Below are 18664 nucleotides of genomic sequence, written 5' to 3' on the forward strand. Positions count from 1 at the left end.
ATGCCTTGTCATTTAAATTCTCTGTTTATGTACAATTTTGAATATTCATCATTCTTTATTTATCTATATATTTTTTTCTAATTATTTTACTGGTAAATGACTATTAAAATTACAAGAAATTATCCTCTAAAATGTTCAATTTCATTTTACAGAGAGTAATCTTATTAATTAGATAAGAATCCTTCATGTTTACTTCCATAAGTTTAGGATTAATTCATGTTGAAGAACCATGATGGTTTAATATCGAAAGACAAACAATATATACAATAGGCTTTTATAAGGCCATATATTCAGATATCACCAAATATGGCATATATCAAACTATAAAAAGAAATTCAGGTTCCTTTTTCAATATTTCAAACATGCAATACATCCAGGAATCTCGGAGCATGCAGTTGAAACATGTGTCTGTATTCGGCACAAAGGATTTCATCTAATGAAACATCTCCTATGATTGGTCACTTGCTGCATTGTTAATGAAGGTTGATTTTTATCAAGGCCCCTGATTGGCTACTTCACTTTCCTTGAAGATGGTCTCCTGTCAACCTTGCAAAAACCTGGGGAAAAGTAAACACAGAATGGAAACAAGTTTGAAAATGCGTAAAATCATCATTGCAAAATTTCCTTATCCCAGGAAACCAAATGGAACTTACAAAGTACAATGTAAATGTACATGAAATCATGTCAGAAACTGCCCCTTTCTCTCCCATTATAAAAAAAACTAACTATTTCATATTCCTTATGACATTTGTTGTTGGTGTAAGAGCAAGTTCTAAGATTTAAAAAAATGCAGTGGTCAGAATTTGAAATTTCAGATCGCCTGACAATTTGGGCTAATATAGACTTGTTTCTGGGCTGTCAAGTAGAAAAAAGAATGTGCATTAAATTGGCCATCATTATGTTCAGACCTACACAATATATTCCTATAGCATGAATTGCCTTTTATGGTCACGATTGCATTTGAGTAGATGCCAGGAAAACAATATTAGGGGGTTCAAATTAGCAAAAATAAAAATCAGCTCACTGTTTTACAGCTTGCAGGTGAGGGTCCTTCTGGTCACCCCCCCCCCTGGAAAATCTAGATCCACCCCTGAAAGGGTCTGTGTCTATAGACTATTATGGGTCACTAGGCATCTCCCCTTCAATATGTTAGACAAGCCTAGAACTACAGCATGATCGAAACATGAAGTGTACTTGTTAAAGATCTCCAAATATGACAAGCTATAATTGGTTTGTAATAGTTGGGAAGTGTTTCTTTCGCATTAACAGGATCAAAGTCCAGAATTAAATGAAGCCTACTTGGTATTTTTCATCAAGCAGGTTCAATAATAAAAAGGAGAGCCTTGGGAGGGGAAATGGGAATGAGGGATGTAAAGAAGATAAAGTTCAAAGAATATTGAGAGTTATGGTCTTAAGCTTTAAATTTATGACATCATATAGTTCCATGTATTAACATTTCAAAACATCACTACAATACCTGTAATAGGAAGAATCAGCAAAATTGAGTACAACAAACATTTGCTTGGCAAGGCTTAAATGTTTTGATTTCATTGTTATTTAACCCAGCCCCCCCCCCAACATAAAACCAGCAATACTTCCCCTTTCATGTCCAGGCTGGTGGCTGTAGATCTATTTCATTTCTATTGTGTAGTCTCAAGGCTACACAACAATTCAAAACAACCCATAAATAGACTTTATGAAACTACCAGTATTAGAATGACATGGCAAAGCAAATAGGAATACATGCTCGCTTGATAAAAACTGGTCAAAAACAAACATGACTACTAGGGACCCCACCCTAATGCTTGTTTATTAAAGTAAACCTTGGCTTGTAGCCAAACAGGATGTTGGCTCAGAGAGGTGAAGTTGGATATTTCAACAAAAGGATGTGTTTACAAGAAGCTTACCTCTTTTTCATGACAGAGTGCTCCATTTCCCTCAGAGCTTTTCAGCCCCCCCCCCCCAACTTTTTTTTTACGAATTCAGATTACCGGTATACTTCTTGCAATCACAGAGATAACTCAATGTTTCCATTAAACGTAAGCATAATTACTGATTAGAGAGGGTAGAACAAGGGACATGTACTCTGTACAGATAATGGCATATCAAAGAAGTTGGGATACTTCTTCAATAGATAAATTTAATATAAGAAAGACATTCCATTTACATTTGCTGTTCAAGTACTGACTTGATGGATTAACAAATGACTTTCTCAAATATAGGCAAACTTTTAATGAAATTAGGTACTTCTCATTGACAATATTTTGATTAATCTTATTCAGTATACTCAAGGGCAGGAAAACTACACTTAACATGAATGATGGCTGATTGAATTAAGCCAGGAAAATGATTCATACATACAGTATGTGGCCAATTTGAAGTGGGTACTTCAACAAAGATTAATAAGTTACAAATTAACATGTTCAATAATAATATCCATTGAGGCATCCATAGTCCAGTTTGAAAAAAAAAATATTATTTTGAGAGGCATCATGTTCTTGATAAGAGCATTTAAGCTGTAAGATTTGGAAGAGGAGAAGCAGAAAAGAAAAAAGAGGAAGAAAAAGAGAAGGAGAATATTGTGGGGAAGAGAAATGAGAAAGAAAGAAGGAGGAGGAGAGGAAGAAGAAATCTAGAAGAGGAAGGAGAAGGAGAAAAAAGGGGTAGAGAAAGGGCGAAGAAAAATGAGAAGGAAAGAGAGGAAGAGGAGGAAAAAGAAAAGAAGAAACAGTATTAGAGGAAGGGGAGGAAATTTAGGCAAAAGAAAAGAGTGAGAAATAAGAAGATCTAAATGAGACAGGGCAAAGGGGGGTATGAAGATGAGGAGAAAGAAAAATAAAATATCCCATACCTTTGGTCTCTCCTTCTTCTTGACCGTTGCTAAATCACGAGGTAACTGCTTCTCTTGATTCTTCACATCGATGTCGGCACCAAAGCTGATCAGGTGATCGATCACGCTCACCACGTAATCCTCATCAAACTCCCTACCGGCGATGACGTGAAGCGGAGTGTTTCCGGCGTAGTTTTGCATCCTAAGGAGTTGTCTTGCATCAACACCCGGCCATTCTAGGATGATCTTGAGAATGTGAGTGTTTGGGGTTACATTGTTACAAGGTGGCAGCTCAACTGCATAATGGATGGCTGTGTAGCCACTCTTTCTGTCCTGTGGGGAAAAGGAGATAACAATCAGTGAAACATTCAAAGGCAGTCAACTGGTAGCGATAAATGAAATTTTATAAAATTTGATGCAAAAAATTGTATAATTGCATTTTTAAAGGGCTTTCATTTCTTTCAAGGTATTGCAAATTTAAGTCCTTGATGGTCATAAATCTGGTGCATTTTCTCAAACAATGCAACAATGTGCTATGGGATGTTTGAAGTGGGGTGAACTAGAAGTCGATGGTAATTTAAAGTTAATTTTCTGATTTACGTCCTCTTGGTATACTTCTAGGATAGTCTAATACACATTAGCTTACCAATATGGTCTACTTGTCACTCTTGGCCACATGGTCTAAACATTACTTGGTCTAATACTGTACTAGGACTAACTGACATTTAGTCAATGCTAGGATGGTCTGAACTCCAATTTGTCTACATAAATTTTATTTTCCCAATTTCTCTCATGAAAATTTAGTTCATAAACAATAGAGACTACATGTGGCATCAGACCAACAAGAGGGCTATACACAAAAAAAACATTTTCTCCTGCCACAATTGGCTCCATGATTGATTTTGTCTAAGATGTACAGTTAGGGTTTTATGTTTAGGTTTAGTGTAGGGTATAGTGTTGAACCAAGAGCTGAAGTTGGTTATTGTCTCCGGAGCAGATGTAATGGAACCATTTTAATTGGGCATTGCACCAAATGATTTTAGAGAAACTAGTTAAAGACGAACTAGGATTTGACCTACTGGGATTGGACCAAAGAGAATTTAGACACAATGTGGGTGAAGACCAAGTACCTGGTTGATGACAAAATGGAATTAGTCCATGTTGGATGAGACCAAACAGAAAGATCAAGGCCCCATCTTACAAAGAGTTACGATTGATCAGATCAACCTCAACTGTATGGAAATCCATTCATGTTTTAATTTTCTTTCTACTGGAATTCCAGACACTGTCCTTTGTAAATAAAGAGAAGCTCACTGGAACTCAAGAAAATTATGAATGTATGAATATACAGCATATAGAAAATATTTTTAATACACATATAATCTAGATGTTGGCGTTGCTGGCTTTCCAAAGTTGTAGTTAATCAGATCAATTGTAACTCCTCATAAGACAAGGCCCAGGTGATAAGACTTACTTGGAATGAAGGATCAGCCCCTAGGTAGAGGAGATTCTTGATAGTATCCAAACTATCAACCATCTTATCAACATACATGCATTGAGTACCATCATAGACACGGGCCAAGCGACCATGAGCTTGAATAGCACACTGCAGTGGGGACATGCCTGATAAAAGATAGAGAAAGAACAAGTGGTAGAGGGCAAATGTAACAAACAATGTAAGTACAGATCAGGAGGTATGATCACATGTGTCATCTACCCACTTCTCTTTTTCTTCTATCTTCTCCTACTCCTCCTTTTCTTTCTCCTTCTCCTACTTTTTATCTTTCATCTCCCTACTATTACTATTACTTCTCCTTTATCCTCTTCATTCTTCGCTCCTACGCATTTACAATAAGTCCATACATGTCCACAAATGACATCTGACTGCAAACATCAGAATATCACTTGTTTGGCACAGGCTTTCTACATTGAGGACCCTTGTTCAACTCTCTTTCTCAATCCTACATCACAGTCTATCAATGGCCATAACAGACTTTGGTATCTCTATGACTCTATCAGACATCTTGAACTAATATTGAGGGTACATCGATTTAAGCCCATCGCCTACTTGATCTGGGGCCGCTTAAAAATCACCAATGATCATTTAATGGTGAATATCATTTCCCGCAAGAAAGGATCACCAGTCATAAAGTAACTCTTAACTTAAATACAAAAAGCTTTATGAAACGGCCCCGTGGGTGATCTCTGTGCATTATCTATGTGAATCAAAGAGTTCAGTAGTCAACAGGTTATGAAATGCACAATTTGAGAAATCGGTAGACTCACCATTCTTATCTTCTATATCAATTTGGATGTTGGCAATCATCTTCTCACACAAACAGTGGAATATGGCAAGCAGAGCGTTAGAAAAACCTTTGGCTGCTGCATAGTGGAGAACAGTCACTTGTTCTTTGTTTCTCTTCATGATGTCTGCACCGGCTTTCAGAAGTTCAATAATGAGATTTGGTTGGTTTGTTACGATACAGATATGAAGAGGTGTCTGGAAGGGAGAATAATAATGAAACTTAATGAATACGAAGCTCCTGATTGATGATGGGAATGATGATGTAATCAGATTATAATGATGGTGGTATTCGTGATGAAAATATTGATCGTGAAGATGATGATGATGATGAAAATGATGAAGATGATAATATAATAATAATAGAACAGCTTTTGTATAGCGCATTACACCTTACAAAGGTCTAATTCGCTTTAGAAGAAAAGGAAAGATGAAGGGTAAGCTGCTGGTAATGCTTTGTTAATACTGTGTATTCTTTTCAGTTAAATAAATATGTTTTCAATGCAGTTTTAAATTGCCCAATTGTGTCAACTTGCCTTAAATTGTGTGGGATGCTATTCCGGAGTTCCGGCGTAGCATGCGCAAACCCCCGTTCACCATAAAACTTTGTCTTAACAATCGGTACGTTATATACAAGATTTTGAACAGGTTCATATTTTAAAAGTAACTCTGACAGATAAGATGGAGACATATGTTAAAAACACTGAAAAGAGAGTAGTAAGATCTTGAACTTAATACGTGACCTGACAGGCAACCAATGCAAGGATCTTTAAAACACAGACGATACAGATTCATATCTTTTTGTTCTGGTAACAACCCTAGCAGCCGAGTTTTGAATGACCTGAAGTTTCTGGAGTTGAGTGTCTGGTACTCCATACAATAGACTAAGTGGCACATGACAAAAGCATGCACCAGCCTTTCAGAGGTATCTCTATCAACATAAGGTCGAATTTTCCCAATCTTATGCAATGCATATGACGCAGATCGACATTTAGATTTTATATAATTTTGCATAGTAAAGATGATGATGATGATGAAGAAGATGATGGTGAAGATGGTTATTTTGATGATGATGATGATGAGGATCATATCAAATGATAATGATGATGATGAAGATGATGATGGTGATGATAACGATGATGATGATGATGATAACGATGATGATGGTGATGATGATGATGATGATAACGATGGTGATGATGATAATGATGGTGGTGATGATGAAGATGATGTTGATATCGAAGATGATGATGATGAGGTGCCTGAGTAAGTAATAATGATCACAATTCTGCCGACTCATACCTGTCCGATATTGTCCTGAAGGTTCAAGGCATCTCTTCTTCCACTCTTCAACAACCGATTGATGATCAGGCGTACAAGCTGTGTGTTCCCCTGGCTAATAGCTATGTGAAGAGCACTATGAAAACCAAAGAGAAATCAATTCCAATGATAATAATAATAATATATTCTGCCTTTATGTAGGGCTCAATACATCTCTTTGTGCTTTACAGAAAACCTGGTTATCAGATCTTGGCATGCCATCCCCCCCCCCCCTCTCACACAAAATGTACTTTCTCCACTCCCCGGGGAGCATTCCAACAAGAGTTTTGAAGACTCACTTGCTAGTTATACTACATGTATACGCGTAGGCTTTTGCACCCTACATGTACATGTACAGTAAAGGATACCCATTGAACAGCCAAGAGTGTGGCAAAGTGTAGATTGACGAAATGCCAAAGGATGCTAGGTCTCTGTGGAATACAAACACTTTACAAGAGGAGAGAGAGAACAGACAATCCAATTTGAAACACACACTAGGTACTTACACCAAGATTTGATGATCTTGGGTTACATCATTTCTAGGGAAGATATCAGAAAAAAATTGTTCTTTTTATCCAACTATTTGTTATAAGCTCCAGAACTTCTTGCATAGATCTGAAATTCATCTGTGAAAATTACTTATTATCTGTTTCATAAAATGCTGCAAAGTACTGACCTGTCTCCTTCCTCATCCAAAGAACACAAGACGTCCAGAGGCATATTGTTGACTAGATTCTCCAAGTTTCTATTATGATCTTGAGGGGTTGGTGGCGGTGTGACCATCTGCATTTGGTTTGATCCAGAGTACATGGTGTGCTGATAGGCAGGTTGCTGGCTGACCATTGGTTGGCTTACTTGGTTACGATTGTATGGGCTCTGAACATAGTGATAATTGTCAGGTGGAATATGACATTGTTGGCTTGGAAGCTCTGCAGTTGAGGCCATGAGATCCTCTTTGATTCGTTCAATGCTCTGCAGCGCCACTTCAGCCTGCGATGGCTGCTGTTGTTGCTTCTGATACGATGGCTGCTGCCGGTTTTGGATGATGTACCTCATTTTATCTGCAGGAATCTGATTTAAATTTACATTGGGTCGTTTGCTGTTGTCGATGACGACCCCGCTGTTGGTGCCATTTACCGAGGTGTAATTGTAGACACTGGGGTTGTGAGGCGGTGAGGCGATTCCAGAATCCTCGCTCTGGACACTGGGAGGGGAGTTGATAATCACCATGTTTTCTGGAGAATATGGCGAGTTTGGCGAGGTGGACATGCCTTGGTAGCTATCAGCTGGTGACATCATGGATTGGGGTGAGAGCTGAGGCTGTGCTGGGGAATACGCCGAGGAGTAAGCTGGAGATGGAGCCTGTTGCATTGTATGAGCAGGACTCAGAGAAGACACGCTACCAGGTGAGTTTGGGTCACAGCTATCTGTTGGAGATGGAGGCCAATATGATTCCACCGGTTCATTCCTGGTGACGGTGGTCTGCGGCCTGGATACGTTCTGCATGGTACGACCATCTGTGTGATGGGCTGGGGTCATACCAGGGGGCACAAACTTTGTATTGGGAATGACAATGATTTGTCGATTCTGTGGATGATGGGTAACTTGACCAACATGCACCTGCTGTGGCTGTTGAAATGGTTGAACACAAGTCATACTTGGTTGATTCCTAGAGTATGGTTGCATCCTAACCTGTGGAGGACTACTTCGAGTAGGACCCTTTGAAACCAGATTGTTCCTTTCCTGCACCTCCTCTTCCATCCTCTTCTCAAAGCCATCTTTCTTCTCACAACTCAAGTCCATTTGAGTCATCTTTGTGGCAAGTTTGTCAACGGATGACTCCTCTGACTGCTCTTCAGGAATCCTCTGATGCTTCTGGTAGTGGTAAGCTGCAGGAGAGCTCTTCCGTCTTCTCAGCTCACTCTCTGCACTCTGGTAGATACTCTGATCCAAGTGGCCCTGGTTGGGAATCCTGGCATTCTTCATCTTCTTTAGTCCAAGAATTTCAACGGAGCTTGCTTTTGGCTTCTCCTTATACTCCTTCCGCTTTACTTCGGCTGTCTTCTCCATCTGTTCCTCATTGGGTTTCCCATTGCATTGAGTGTCTCCCTCTGGATCTACTGTCTTCTCTGTCCCAGCAGACAGCTTCTTGTCTTGTTGTGTAACTTCTTTTCCAATAGAGGATGCTGTCTTGCACTCACTCTCCATCTGGCCATTCTTGTTTGGTGCCATGATGGTGGTAGATTCTGATGCGATCGGTTTGTCTAGATAATAAAAATAAAACAAACAGAAAGGCAATGTACATTGCAGGCTAAAATCATTATAAAGGGCTACTAATTTTGTTCAACAAGCAAGGTACATGTATTTCTTATTATTCTGCTGTGTGTAAGATATTGATTTTTAAAAACTTTCTTGATTCGTTTGTGGTAGATCTTGAAGGGCAATTCCATAAAATATGTACGTCCGATCATGTGGGATCTTCATTAAATTTTCTGTCTCTGATTTCTTGTTCTTTTGACAGTCTATAATGTACTCACATGGCCATGACTTGGTTAGTTTATGAAGTGAAGTAAGACTTGAGAAAAATGGGGGTCGGATGTACAAAAAGGTTTATCATATAATGGAATTTGCTGAAGCAACTTTTAATTAGAAATGATGGTCATCCCAAAGCATTCAATCTCTGAATTTTAAGAGCAATTTGGGTCGCAATTAGGGCGATTGTCAACCTCATCTATTTCCTTCACTTAAAGAAATATTACAAACCTCTTATCTGCAGATTAACAATACTGAAGCATTCTCAATTTCTTTGAAAATATAGATCTTTCAAGTTTTGATTGTATTGGTGTAATATGTTTGTAGGATAAAGAATACACTTTTCTGTCACCAGTTTCTGTTTCCATGATTTATTACCCAAAACTTCCTCGTTATCAATAAGGTTTGATCTCGGCCCATGAGGTCAAATCTGCTTTGAATTGCTGATGGATATAGAACATTCAATAGAAAGACACAGAAATGTCACAACTTTCTTATTTTACATGCGATTTTGATGGAGTTTTCTGTGAATTGTGCTTGTTTTATTTTTCTCTCACAGATTGATTCAAATCAACAATTTTCTGGGGTGAACTTGACCTTTATAAGTATTAGATCTACATGTATTTGATAAATTTTAAAACAAAACAAGATGAAAGATTCTCAATTTTTTCTAGAACATTTCATTGTTGAAAGAGAATTGCGCCACTTAAGATGAAAAAAAAAACAGAAATGTTATCTGATAGCACTAGAAAAAAGAACCTTTGTATGACCATGGACCTGAATGTACTACATGTACATGGTGTACAGTAGTACATCCATGTAGATACATGGTATGACTAGTTTTTTTTATATTTCAATAGTATTTTATTGATACTTTCCAATAAAACATATGATACAGATCAGTAAGGATACATTCATACATTTTGTGTTTACACATAGTACTGCAAATAACAAAGTAAGTACAGGTTTGTTACGTACAGTTATTGTTTAAAAGATACATGTAAGTATAGAAAAAAAATGACTAGTTAAATGCAAAGAACAGCCAGGAAAAGTCGAATCCCCTATGTATCATAAAGGGCAACTGTACCATGATTCTAGGGCTATGTTACACAGAGAAAGTCACTGGTGGATCAAGGGGGGGGGGACACAGCCATCCAATGCCCCCCCCCTGAGAGGCACAATTAAACTTTGTAATACATGTAACACCCCTGCCCCCCCCCCCCTCTTTGAAAGCGATAACCCTTTTTTTCTTTTTGCTTATCAAATTTTTCTTGGGGAAAATTCCTCCCCCCTACCCTTTGGAAAATCCTGGATCTGCCCCTGATGTAAGACTTATCAATCCATCCATGAGAACTGCATTTTAAAGATAAATTCCACTTCTGGTAATGATCTCAAAATGACTTTTTACATAATCTAATATAATGACCACCCAAGTGTCTGTTTGTATGAATAAAAAAATATGTGCCAAAGGATTCTGGAAGAAATTGTGTAATTGCTGAGAAGAAGCAAAATAAGCACGGATTCGGTCACTTCCGTCGGGTCTTTATTCCAGCAATATTAATACACTGTCCCACGTGCGCTTTTCTGTGTTGGTGATCTTCAGAGTGAACATTTTTCAGCGTAGATTTCAAGATTTCACAAAGTTCAGTTTATGTCACTGTACCAGATCTAGATCCTCGAAGATACTAAACTGACAATTAAGCCTGGTTTCACAGACTTTCTCATGAAATCTGTGTTTACTGCAACTACTGGCATTTCACTTTTATAAGCTACCAATAAAGTGAATGAGACAATGAGTGAACTAAAGAGGAAAGTATATTAGGGAAATTCAGTTCCCTTTTTTCTTTATTTCCATTCAACCATGGAGTATGGAGGGAAAAGGTCTATCAGAAAGAGAACTCAGATGGAAAAGACCTTGAAACAATTATTACTATTGCCAGGGTTATGACTGACTGCATGTTTTCAGTGATTTTATTCTAAAACCTCAGCTGGTCTCCAAATTTTGATTTTTTTTTAATTTTCATTCTCAAAACTTCACGCTTTGAAGGAAACTGGAGCAATTATAGTGCACATACAATATGTATTCCATCATTTGACAATTGGTCATATGCAGCTCGGGAGGGGTACATGTACATGTAAGTTACCTCCTCCCCCTAATAAAAGCACCCTACAAGCTTTATTCCAAGTCCTGCCCCCCCCCCCCCAAAAAAATGCATTTTATGAAAACAGTTTTATCCCACATTCCAATATTACAATTTAGTGGTCTTTTTTTTTGGAGGGGGGGGGCAACCAACACCATTAGAATTCATAATCTTGCACCCTCTTTTGGTAATGTTTATATTCTTTTAGTACTTTTAAAGCCTGTGTATAGCTTTGGTAAAGGGTCAATAATGTGATTGATAATCGAATATCATCTAATATGACAGTCTTACTGAAGCGTAGAGACCGTTAGATATTTTTCCAACTGCACTTCTCTGAGAAAATTTCAAATATTCAAATCTTGGATATATAGCGCCCTCTCTCGGCGATGCTTGTTTTAAATTTAAAAAATGGGCATTCAAGCACTTATCTTATAAATTTAGTGATCAGATATCCAAAAGTTACAAAGAACATATCTTGAAAGTTTCAGCCCATTCCATTATTAAGAATAGGATTTAATTGAAAGACAAAAATACGCAGATATTTTAATTTGATCGGGTGACCCGATCAAGTTAAATTTCCATGTAAAATCGCAAAATTTATCCTGTAAAACACATTTTCATTTCATATCCTCCACATCATATCTGTTATAGGGCATATCCATTCATATTAGCTAGCAATGAATTGGAATAGTGATAGGTGCATTTTGGTGGATTTACCAAAACTATACACAAGCTTTAAGTTTAGTCAAAATAACTAATATTAGAAAACTGCAAAGATAGTATGCTGGAAATTTTCATTTCATTCCATGAGCATTAAGATGGAGAAGATTTTCTTTAGATGTATACTGACCAAAATAAAATTTGGTTGTAAAAAAATATATACCCAATGTATATGAATCATATCCCTTTCCTGGATTGAAAAAGCTAGGAATAATTTTCCTGACCTTGCATCAATATTTTTTGTAGACTGCAACATGTACACAAAACATCTTTTGTGTCAAAGAAGAATTTTACTATGTAACATTCACAACTATACGAGTGACCACCAAAAATACTTTTCTTGGTAGAGACCTGGGCTTCAATTCTATTTTTTTTTAAATTTAAATGTTAACATTTTATTTCCATCTTTATTAAACCTACATGTATTTTGATGTGTTGTTTTTATGGTTTGTTTTATGACAAATGGCAAATAAAGATGAATTACAAATGTAGGCTATATGAGAGCTAATATATCTCTTCAGAAATATCTTTCAAAAACATGACAATCAAGAAACAAAATATAGACTAATGAAAGAAATGGCACATATACTCGACTTTTTTAATGAGGGTACAAAATTTTATTTGGGGAAATTAGGACACAAAAGATGAAATTTAGAGATATCTTCCACCTATCTCCACCACAGTGAGGTTTGCTGGTTACTGTTTCCGGAGTGTGAAAGAATATTTCTGATATACCATACTTTTGTTGCACCTCCTTCATAAATCCAGGGGACAGAGACCTTTAAGTTTTGTTGATTGCATTTGTAGGGATACAAATAATTTGTTTAATGATTTACCACTCCTCATGTCAGATCTCAAAGCCTGGTGTACCATTCATTCTCGGATGCATCCGATTTGTAGTACATGTTGAACAGTGTACATGTAATGACTAAAAATGATATCATGTACTGTATGTACATGTAAAGTATACAATTGTTATTAAAGCAAAATTATTCCTAAAGGGGATTTGCTTTTAAAGTTCAAGCTTTGTCCCTCGAAAACCATACACACTAGGTGGTTTCAAACCGCCTCGATCACAAGAATCCCCGTTAAATTACGAGAACTTTTTAAGGCTACAAAATACCTGTTAATTATTCCTGCATTCACACCGCCCCGAAACACATCCTTCGGGATAAGTTCCAGAAGTTACGAGCATGCGCAGTATGGTCTGATAAGCAGGCAAAGCGCGAGATTCAAAATCACTAGCCCAGCAGCCACCCACGCCGCCGCGCCCAACGACACGCTGGGCTAAAAGTTCCCGTAATTTGCTTTCACATCGCCAAAATACCTGCGACCTTGGAAAAATCCCCACAAAAGTTCTCGTAATTTCGCCAAGTACCTACTATTTAGCGGGTATTTTCTTTCGGGGAAATTACGCGTAGTTTGCTTTCACATTACCAAAATACCTGGTATTTTCTGATCGGGGTAAATTTCCCGATCAGAGAATACCTGGAACTGGTGAACTTCGAGGCGGTCTGAAACCACCTATAGGAAGATGAATCAGACAAGGCTAGTAGGTGTTACTACCTGGTAGGGAAATAGAGGTTATTGAGTTAAACCCCAGACATAGAACAAAAACAGGAACTTGATACACAGTCAAGGGAACACCAGCTTCACCACAAGCCAGTGTCCAATTGTTCCTTGGAAGTGGGAACAGGGAAATTATCCTCCAGCCAGTGTATGGAGGCAAAGACATGTAACTCTGTGTTACATGTAATAGCTCCATGGTCTGAGTTTCTACTGTAGAATGAAATCATGTTATTAAAGGGGTACTTCAGGCAGAACCTATGATTTTATCACACAAAAAATCTCTGATTTTCATAAAATTGGACAAGGAATAACAATGTTTAATGATACTACATGTACAATGTACACATATGTTTGCATCATATGCATATTTAGTCTGCTAATCGCAAATGCAAACTTATATTCTAAAGAATATAAGTTTGCATTATTTGATGGAACAGTTTTAGAGTGTACATGTCTCATTACTCTAATAGTAATTAGTAAGCTTCATCTCCCCACTATTATTTGGAACTCACTACATGAAATCATGTTAAATTAAAAAAAATTTATCTACAAATGTATTTTAAAACTTGATGTCTGATTTACTGCGTAATATTACCAATGCTACATGTATTTTACAGGGGAAACATACAGTACACAACAGATATACATTACATGTACATACACTGGAGGCCTACTTGTAATCTTAATTTCACATAAATTAAATAAAGGGAAAATACGTGTACATGTAAGAAATGACATCAGCTAACCTAAAAAAAATTAAATTTGCAGAATTTTGAAAATCAATACTTTTTATCTGATTTTGATGAGATTTTCAGCATTTTGCTGATTGATTTTTATTTTTAGCCTGGATTACCCCTATAACATGAATATAAAATAAGGTGAAGGGGGGCTGCGATGACAACATCAACTGGTTAACTGGTTCAAGGCACATTCCTGATAATATAACTGCGACTGTTTTATCCACCCCCCCCCCCCCCGGCCCCCCCAAAAAAAAAATATCAACAAAAAGCATTTTGTATACGTATGCTGGCATATGCTATAACTTTTATTGTATCAAATTTTTAAGCCAATTCAGTTCAATAGCTCCTATTCAACTTTTCTTGAATAACCTTTCCAATTCTTCCTTGGGATGAGCACTTGAGCTTTACAGTCATCCTGCTGTATTCATTTTCACAGAAAGAGGCATGGCATATATTACATTAGAACAAGTAAGTATGCCAGTGATCAAATTTGGAAATATTTGGGCTATTATTTGTTGTGCTGTATGTACACTTTTGGCACATCAACTAAATTTTTGAGTATTATACGGACTTGATTATGAACATTTTCAAGTTGTTTGAGATGAAAAATTTACATAACAAACCACAAATGATTAAAGTCAGTAAATTTGAAAACTAAGATCTCTGCAATCAGGAATTTGTTTTAATTTCCAGTATTTTGCTTGGTCGATTCTACTGTAGTCATCATATTATTTTTAGCATTTTTTAATACTTCAATTTTCTGAAAATTATATGATTGTCAATATCAACTTGTGAGTTGGCCTTTTTTTCTTCTAAAGAACAGAAATTCAGGCAGAACAGAGATGTAAATCTAATTTTCAGAAAGTTGAGGAGAATACTCCATGTACATGTAGGTGTTTCTACTTTCTTACATGCTAAATCATAACCAATGAACATTCAATGGTGAATATCATTTACCACAAGAAAGGATCACCAGTTGTTCTTTTTAAAGTCACTCTTAACTTACGAACAACTTTATGAAATGGCCCACAGGCTGAAAAAAATATGATTCAAGCCTAAATTTAGAAAAAAAATATCAAGCTAAACAATCATATATTTATCATTATGGATGAAAAATTGCAAAAGAAGTTATGGCACTTTAAACTGTTCATTAAATATGTACATGTACATGTATGTATCAGTTGTAGTAAAGAATGGTGGTATCAGTTGTAGTAAAGAATGGTGGTATCAGTTGTAGTAAAGAATGGTGGTATCAGTTGTAGTAAAGAATGGTGGTATCAGTTGTAGTAAAGAATGGTGGTATCAGTTGTAGTAAAGAATGGTGGTATCCGTTGTAGTAAAGAATGGTGGTATTAGTTGTAGTAAAGAATGGTGGTATCAGTTGTAGTAAAGAATGGAGGTATCAGTTGCAGTAAAGAATGGTGGTATCAGTTGTAGTAAAGAATGGTGGTATCCGTTGTAGTAAAGAATGGTGGTATCTGTTGTAGTAAAGAATGGTGGTATCCGTTGTAGTAAAGAATGGAGGTATCAGTTGTAGCAAAGAATGGAGGTATCAGTTGTAGTAAAGAATGGTGGTATCAGTTGTAGTAAAGAATGGTGGTATCAGTTGTAGTAAAGAATGGTGGTATCAGTTGTAGTAAAGAATGGTGGTATCAGTTGAAGTAAAGAATGGTGGTATCAGTTGTAGTAAAGAATGGTGGTATCCGTTGTAGTAAAGAATGGAGGTATCCGTCGTAGTAAAGAATGGTGGTATCAGTTGTAGTAAAGAATGGTGGTATCAGTTGTAGTAAAGAATGGTGGTATCAGTTGTAGTAAAGAATGGTGGTATCAGTTGTAGTAAAGAGTGGTAGTATCAGTTGTAGTAAAGAATGGTGGTATCCGTTGTAGTAAAGAATGGAGGTATCAGTTGTAGTAAAGAATGGAGGTATCAGTTGTAGTAAATGATGGTATCAGTTGTAGTAAAGAATGGTGGTATCAGTTGTAGTAAAGAATGGTGGTATCAGTTGTAGTAAAGAATGGTGGTATCAGTTGTAGTAAAGAATGGTGGTATCAGTTGTAGTAAAGAATGGTGGGTGGGTCCATGTTTGCTATAATACAGGCTATCCTCCACTTTTGTTTGTCATTACATTTGTAGATAACATATTGTATGATGTCATGCTATGATTGCTATCAATGCTTTTCACAATTTGGTTTACAGTTGACAGGAAATCCATGACCATGGCTTTGGCTGCCTTGAATTTATAACGCCCTACAAACATCTACCCTTCAAACAGTAAAACACAAGACTTCAGTCACAAACTCACAACCATGAAAGATATAAAAAAAATATTGAATATAACTAGTCATCAAACTTCCGTGCACTTTATATGTAATAGTCTTAACTTTCTCATGCTCCCTTCCAATTTCTTTCTTAAAGGGGAAGTTCACCCTGACAAAAAGATTATTGTTAAAAATAGCAGATAAAAATATAGTGCATTTTTGCAAGGAGTTTGTGAAAAATCCATCAAAGAATTAAAGTTATTAGAATTTTACAGTTGTAGTTACTTGATTTGTGAGGTGATATATGCGAGCAGCATTCCTACTTAACGAATGGTAAAAAAGTCAGTGAAATGTAATTTTTCTCAGAAAATTGAAAATGGTTTTTACTGTACCTTTTGTATGGATCTATATACAAATCATTTTAACACCTGATCATAGAAAGAAAACAAAAATAAGTCATCAGGAACCATTAAAAAAATGAAATTCATGCACATTATATTCCTTTAAATAGAATATGGGGCAGCTGCTCGTTTGTGATGTCACAAATCCAAAACTTAAGTTCTTTCTTAATCCTTTACAGATTCCCCTCAAACCTTCACCAATAGATTTTGTTTTTTCTGCTTTTTTACAACAAACCTTTCTACAGGGTGAACTTCCCCTTTTAACACCTGGGTCCTACGGCTACGATACCCAAAGAGTACACTGTATTGGATTGATTAATCTGCATGCTCATCAAATTGAATATAATCTCATCTTAAGTTGTTCTTCCCCTGATATACGAGGATAATGAATTGGTTACTAAGTATCTGCAGGTTGGTTGACTTGGAGTTCAATTGATTTTCTAAAAATTTATGTGATACCAACCAAATTTATGGCATTTGAACTAATCTGATTTTATCTTTGTCAGCTTGATTTTGTTTCTAAAGCTTTGCTAAACAATCGTGCGCAAATTAAGGTTACACTTTTTATGACACTTTTTCAGCCGAGCACACACTAGAATTAATTCTACATGTAGTTGATCACCATGGAATTTTAAGATCGCATTACCAGCAAAACCCTTGACCTATTCTTCTTTCCATCAAGCAAATTTGACTTTGGGATATTGCCTTCTATCTGGTATTCATGATTTTGGTTAATTATGTGCGAACTTTGAGAAATTTATTGAAAATCAACTTCATATTGTTCAAAATGTGTGCAAATAATGTTCACCCATCTATTCAAACCAGCTGAGATTTCAGATACCAGTGTAGCCACAGGCCTATATGCTCTACATGTAGGTCTAGATCTAGATCTAAAGTAGATCTAGTTTACCTTTTATATACAGCCTAGGAGGCAGCGTAGCTCAGTCGGTTAGAGCTCATGTTTCAGATAAGACCATAGACTTTCAACGTGGGGGATTGAGTCTTGCTCATGCCGAAACGCGTCTAACAAAATCTGATCATGTTTAATGTTAGCGTTACATTTAGCATGCCTCACCACTGTATTCAGTGCAGGTTTTAATGCAGTTGGAAATCACTCTGTCCATCGGAAAGGACACGATGTTGGTCCCGTGTATACAGAAAGTCACAATCTATGCTGTTCATCAAAGAGTAGGGTGTTCACATCATGTCGCCCAGTGTATTGCACCTGCCGAGTGCCGGTCCCAGGAAATATTCAGGCTAAGTCAATCTTGACTTCAGTTGACGTTCAATCATATGCCATGGTTGGCATAGACCTAGACCTATAGGTCTAGGGCTAGGCCCCTAAAATCATCATGATATTAATCTGTCGGCATTAAAAAGAAAGACGAGTCTAACTTTAGATCTACGATGGATTTTTATTCTGACGTTTTTTGCTTAATACTAGCTACCTAGGGCCAAGGCCTACACAGTAGACACAAACATGACACAACCACAGGAGTCGGGACAATGTAGATTGACAGATCATCATGCAACAAATTAACACACACCCTAGTTCATGCACGTACACAGTGAATACTGAATGCCGTATCGTACACATGATAGGCATGGCAATGATCGTACCTTTCTTCAGCTTCAACTCTGTGATGTTTTTCGATGTCGACGATGATTTTGATCCAACTAATTCCACTGATATGAGACTTGTTACATCCTCCAAATCACAATCTTTGGTCCGAGAATTATCATAGCCACCGATGGATGGCATGGTTGCGTCACACTGAGGACGAAAATAGCATCAAATTTCAGATATTTTTGAGAGGTCAGAGTTTTGAGCCTGCTTGTGTAGTAGTGAA

At 36.9% G+C, this 18664-nt stretch overlaps 1 protein-coding gene across 1 annotated transcript; it reads right to left on the bottom strand.

Annotated features, from left to right (window-relative positions):
- Positions 1-360: 360 nt before the first annotated feature.
- LOC121420528 (NF-kappa-B inhibitor zeta-like) lies at positions 361-18664 on the bottom strand. The gene is made up of 7 exons (XM_041615198.1): positions 18435-18664; positions 7129-8716; positions 6435-6549; positions 5117-5330; positions 4305-4453; positions 2852-3163; positions 361-557 (listed from the first exon to the last, which is right to left on the bottom strand). The coding sequence occupies exons 1-7, from the start codon at positions 18574-18576 to the stop codon at positions 516-518; spliced, it is 2562 nt and encodes an 853-aa protein (XP_041471132.1). The 5' UTR covers positions 18577-18664; the 3' UTR covers positions 361-515.

This window comes from Lytechinus variegatus, chromosome 8, assembly GCF_018143015.1.
Source record: "Lytechinus variegatus isolate NC3 chromosome 8, Lvar_3.0, whole genome shotgun sequence".
Lineage (NCBI taxonomy): Eukaryota > Metazoa > Echinodermata > Echinoidea > Temnopleuroida > Toxopneustidae > Lytechinus > Lytechinus variegatus.

Bases quoted from the DNA above. Each gene is read 5' to 3' on its own strand.
- LOC121420528 (XM_041615198.1), bottom strand. From the start codon at position 18,576: ATGCCATCCATCGGTGGCTATGATAATTCTCGGACCAAAGATTGTGAT. The intron at 6,550-7,128 runs GTCAGTACTTTG...TGGTTTTCATAG, and splicing joins TTGGATGAGGAAGGAGACAG to TGCTCTTCACATAGCTATTA. The intron at 5,331-6,434 runs GTATGAGTCGGC...TCTCCCTTCCAG, and splicing joins TTCAGGACAATATCGGACAG to ACACCTCTTCATATCTGTAT.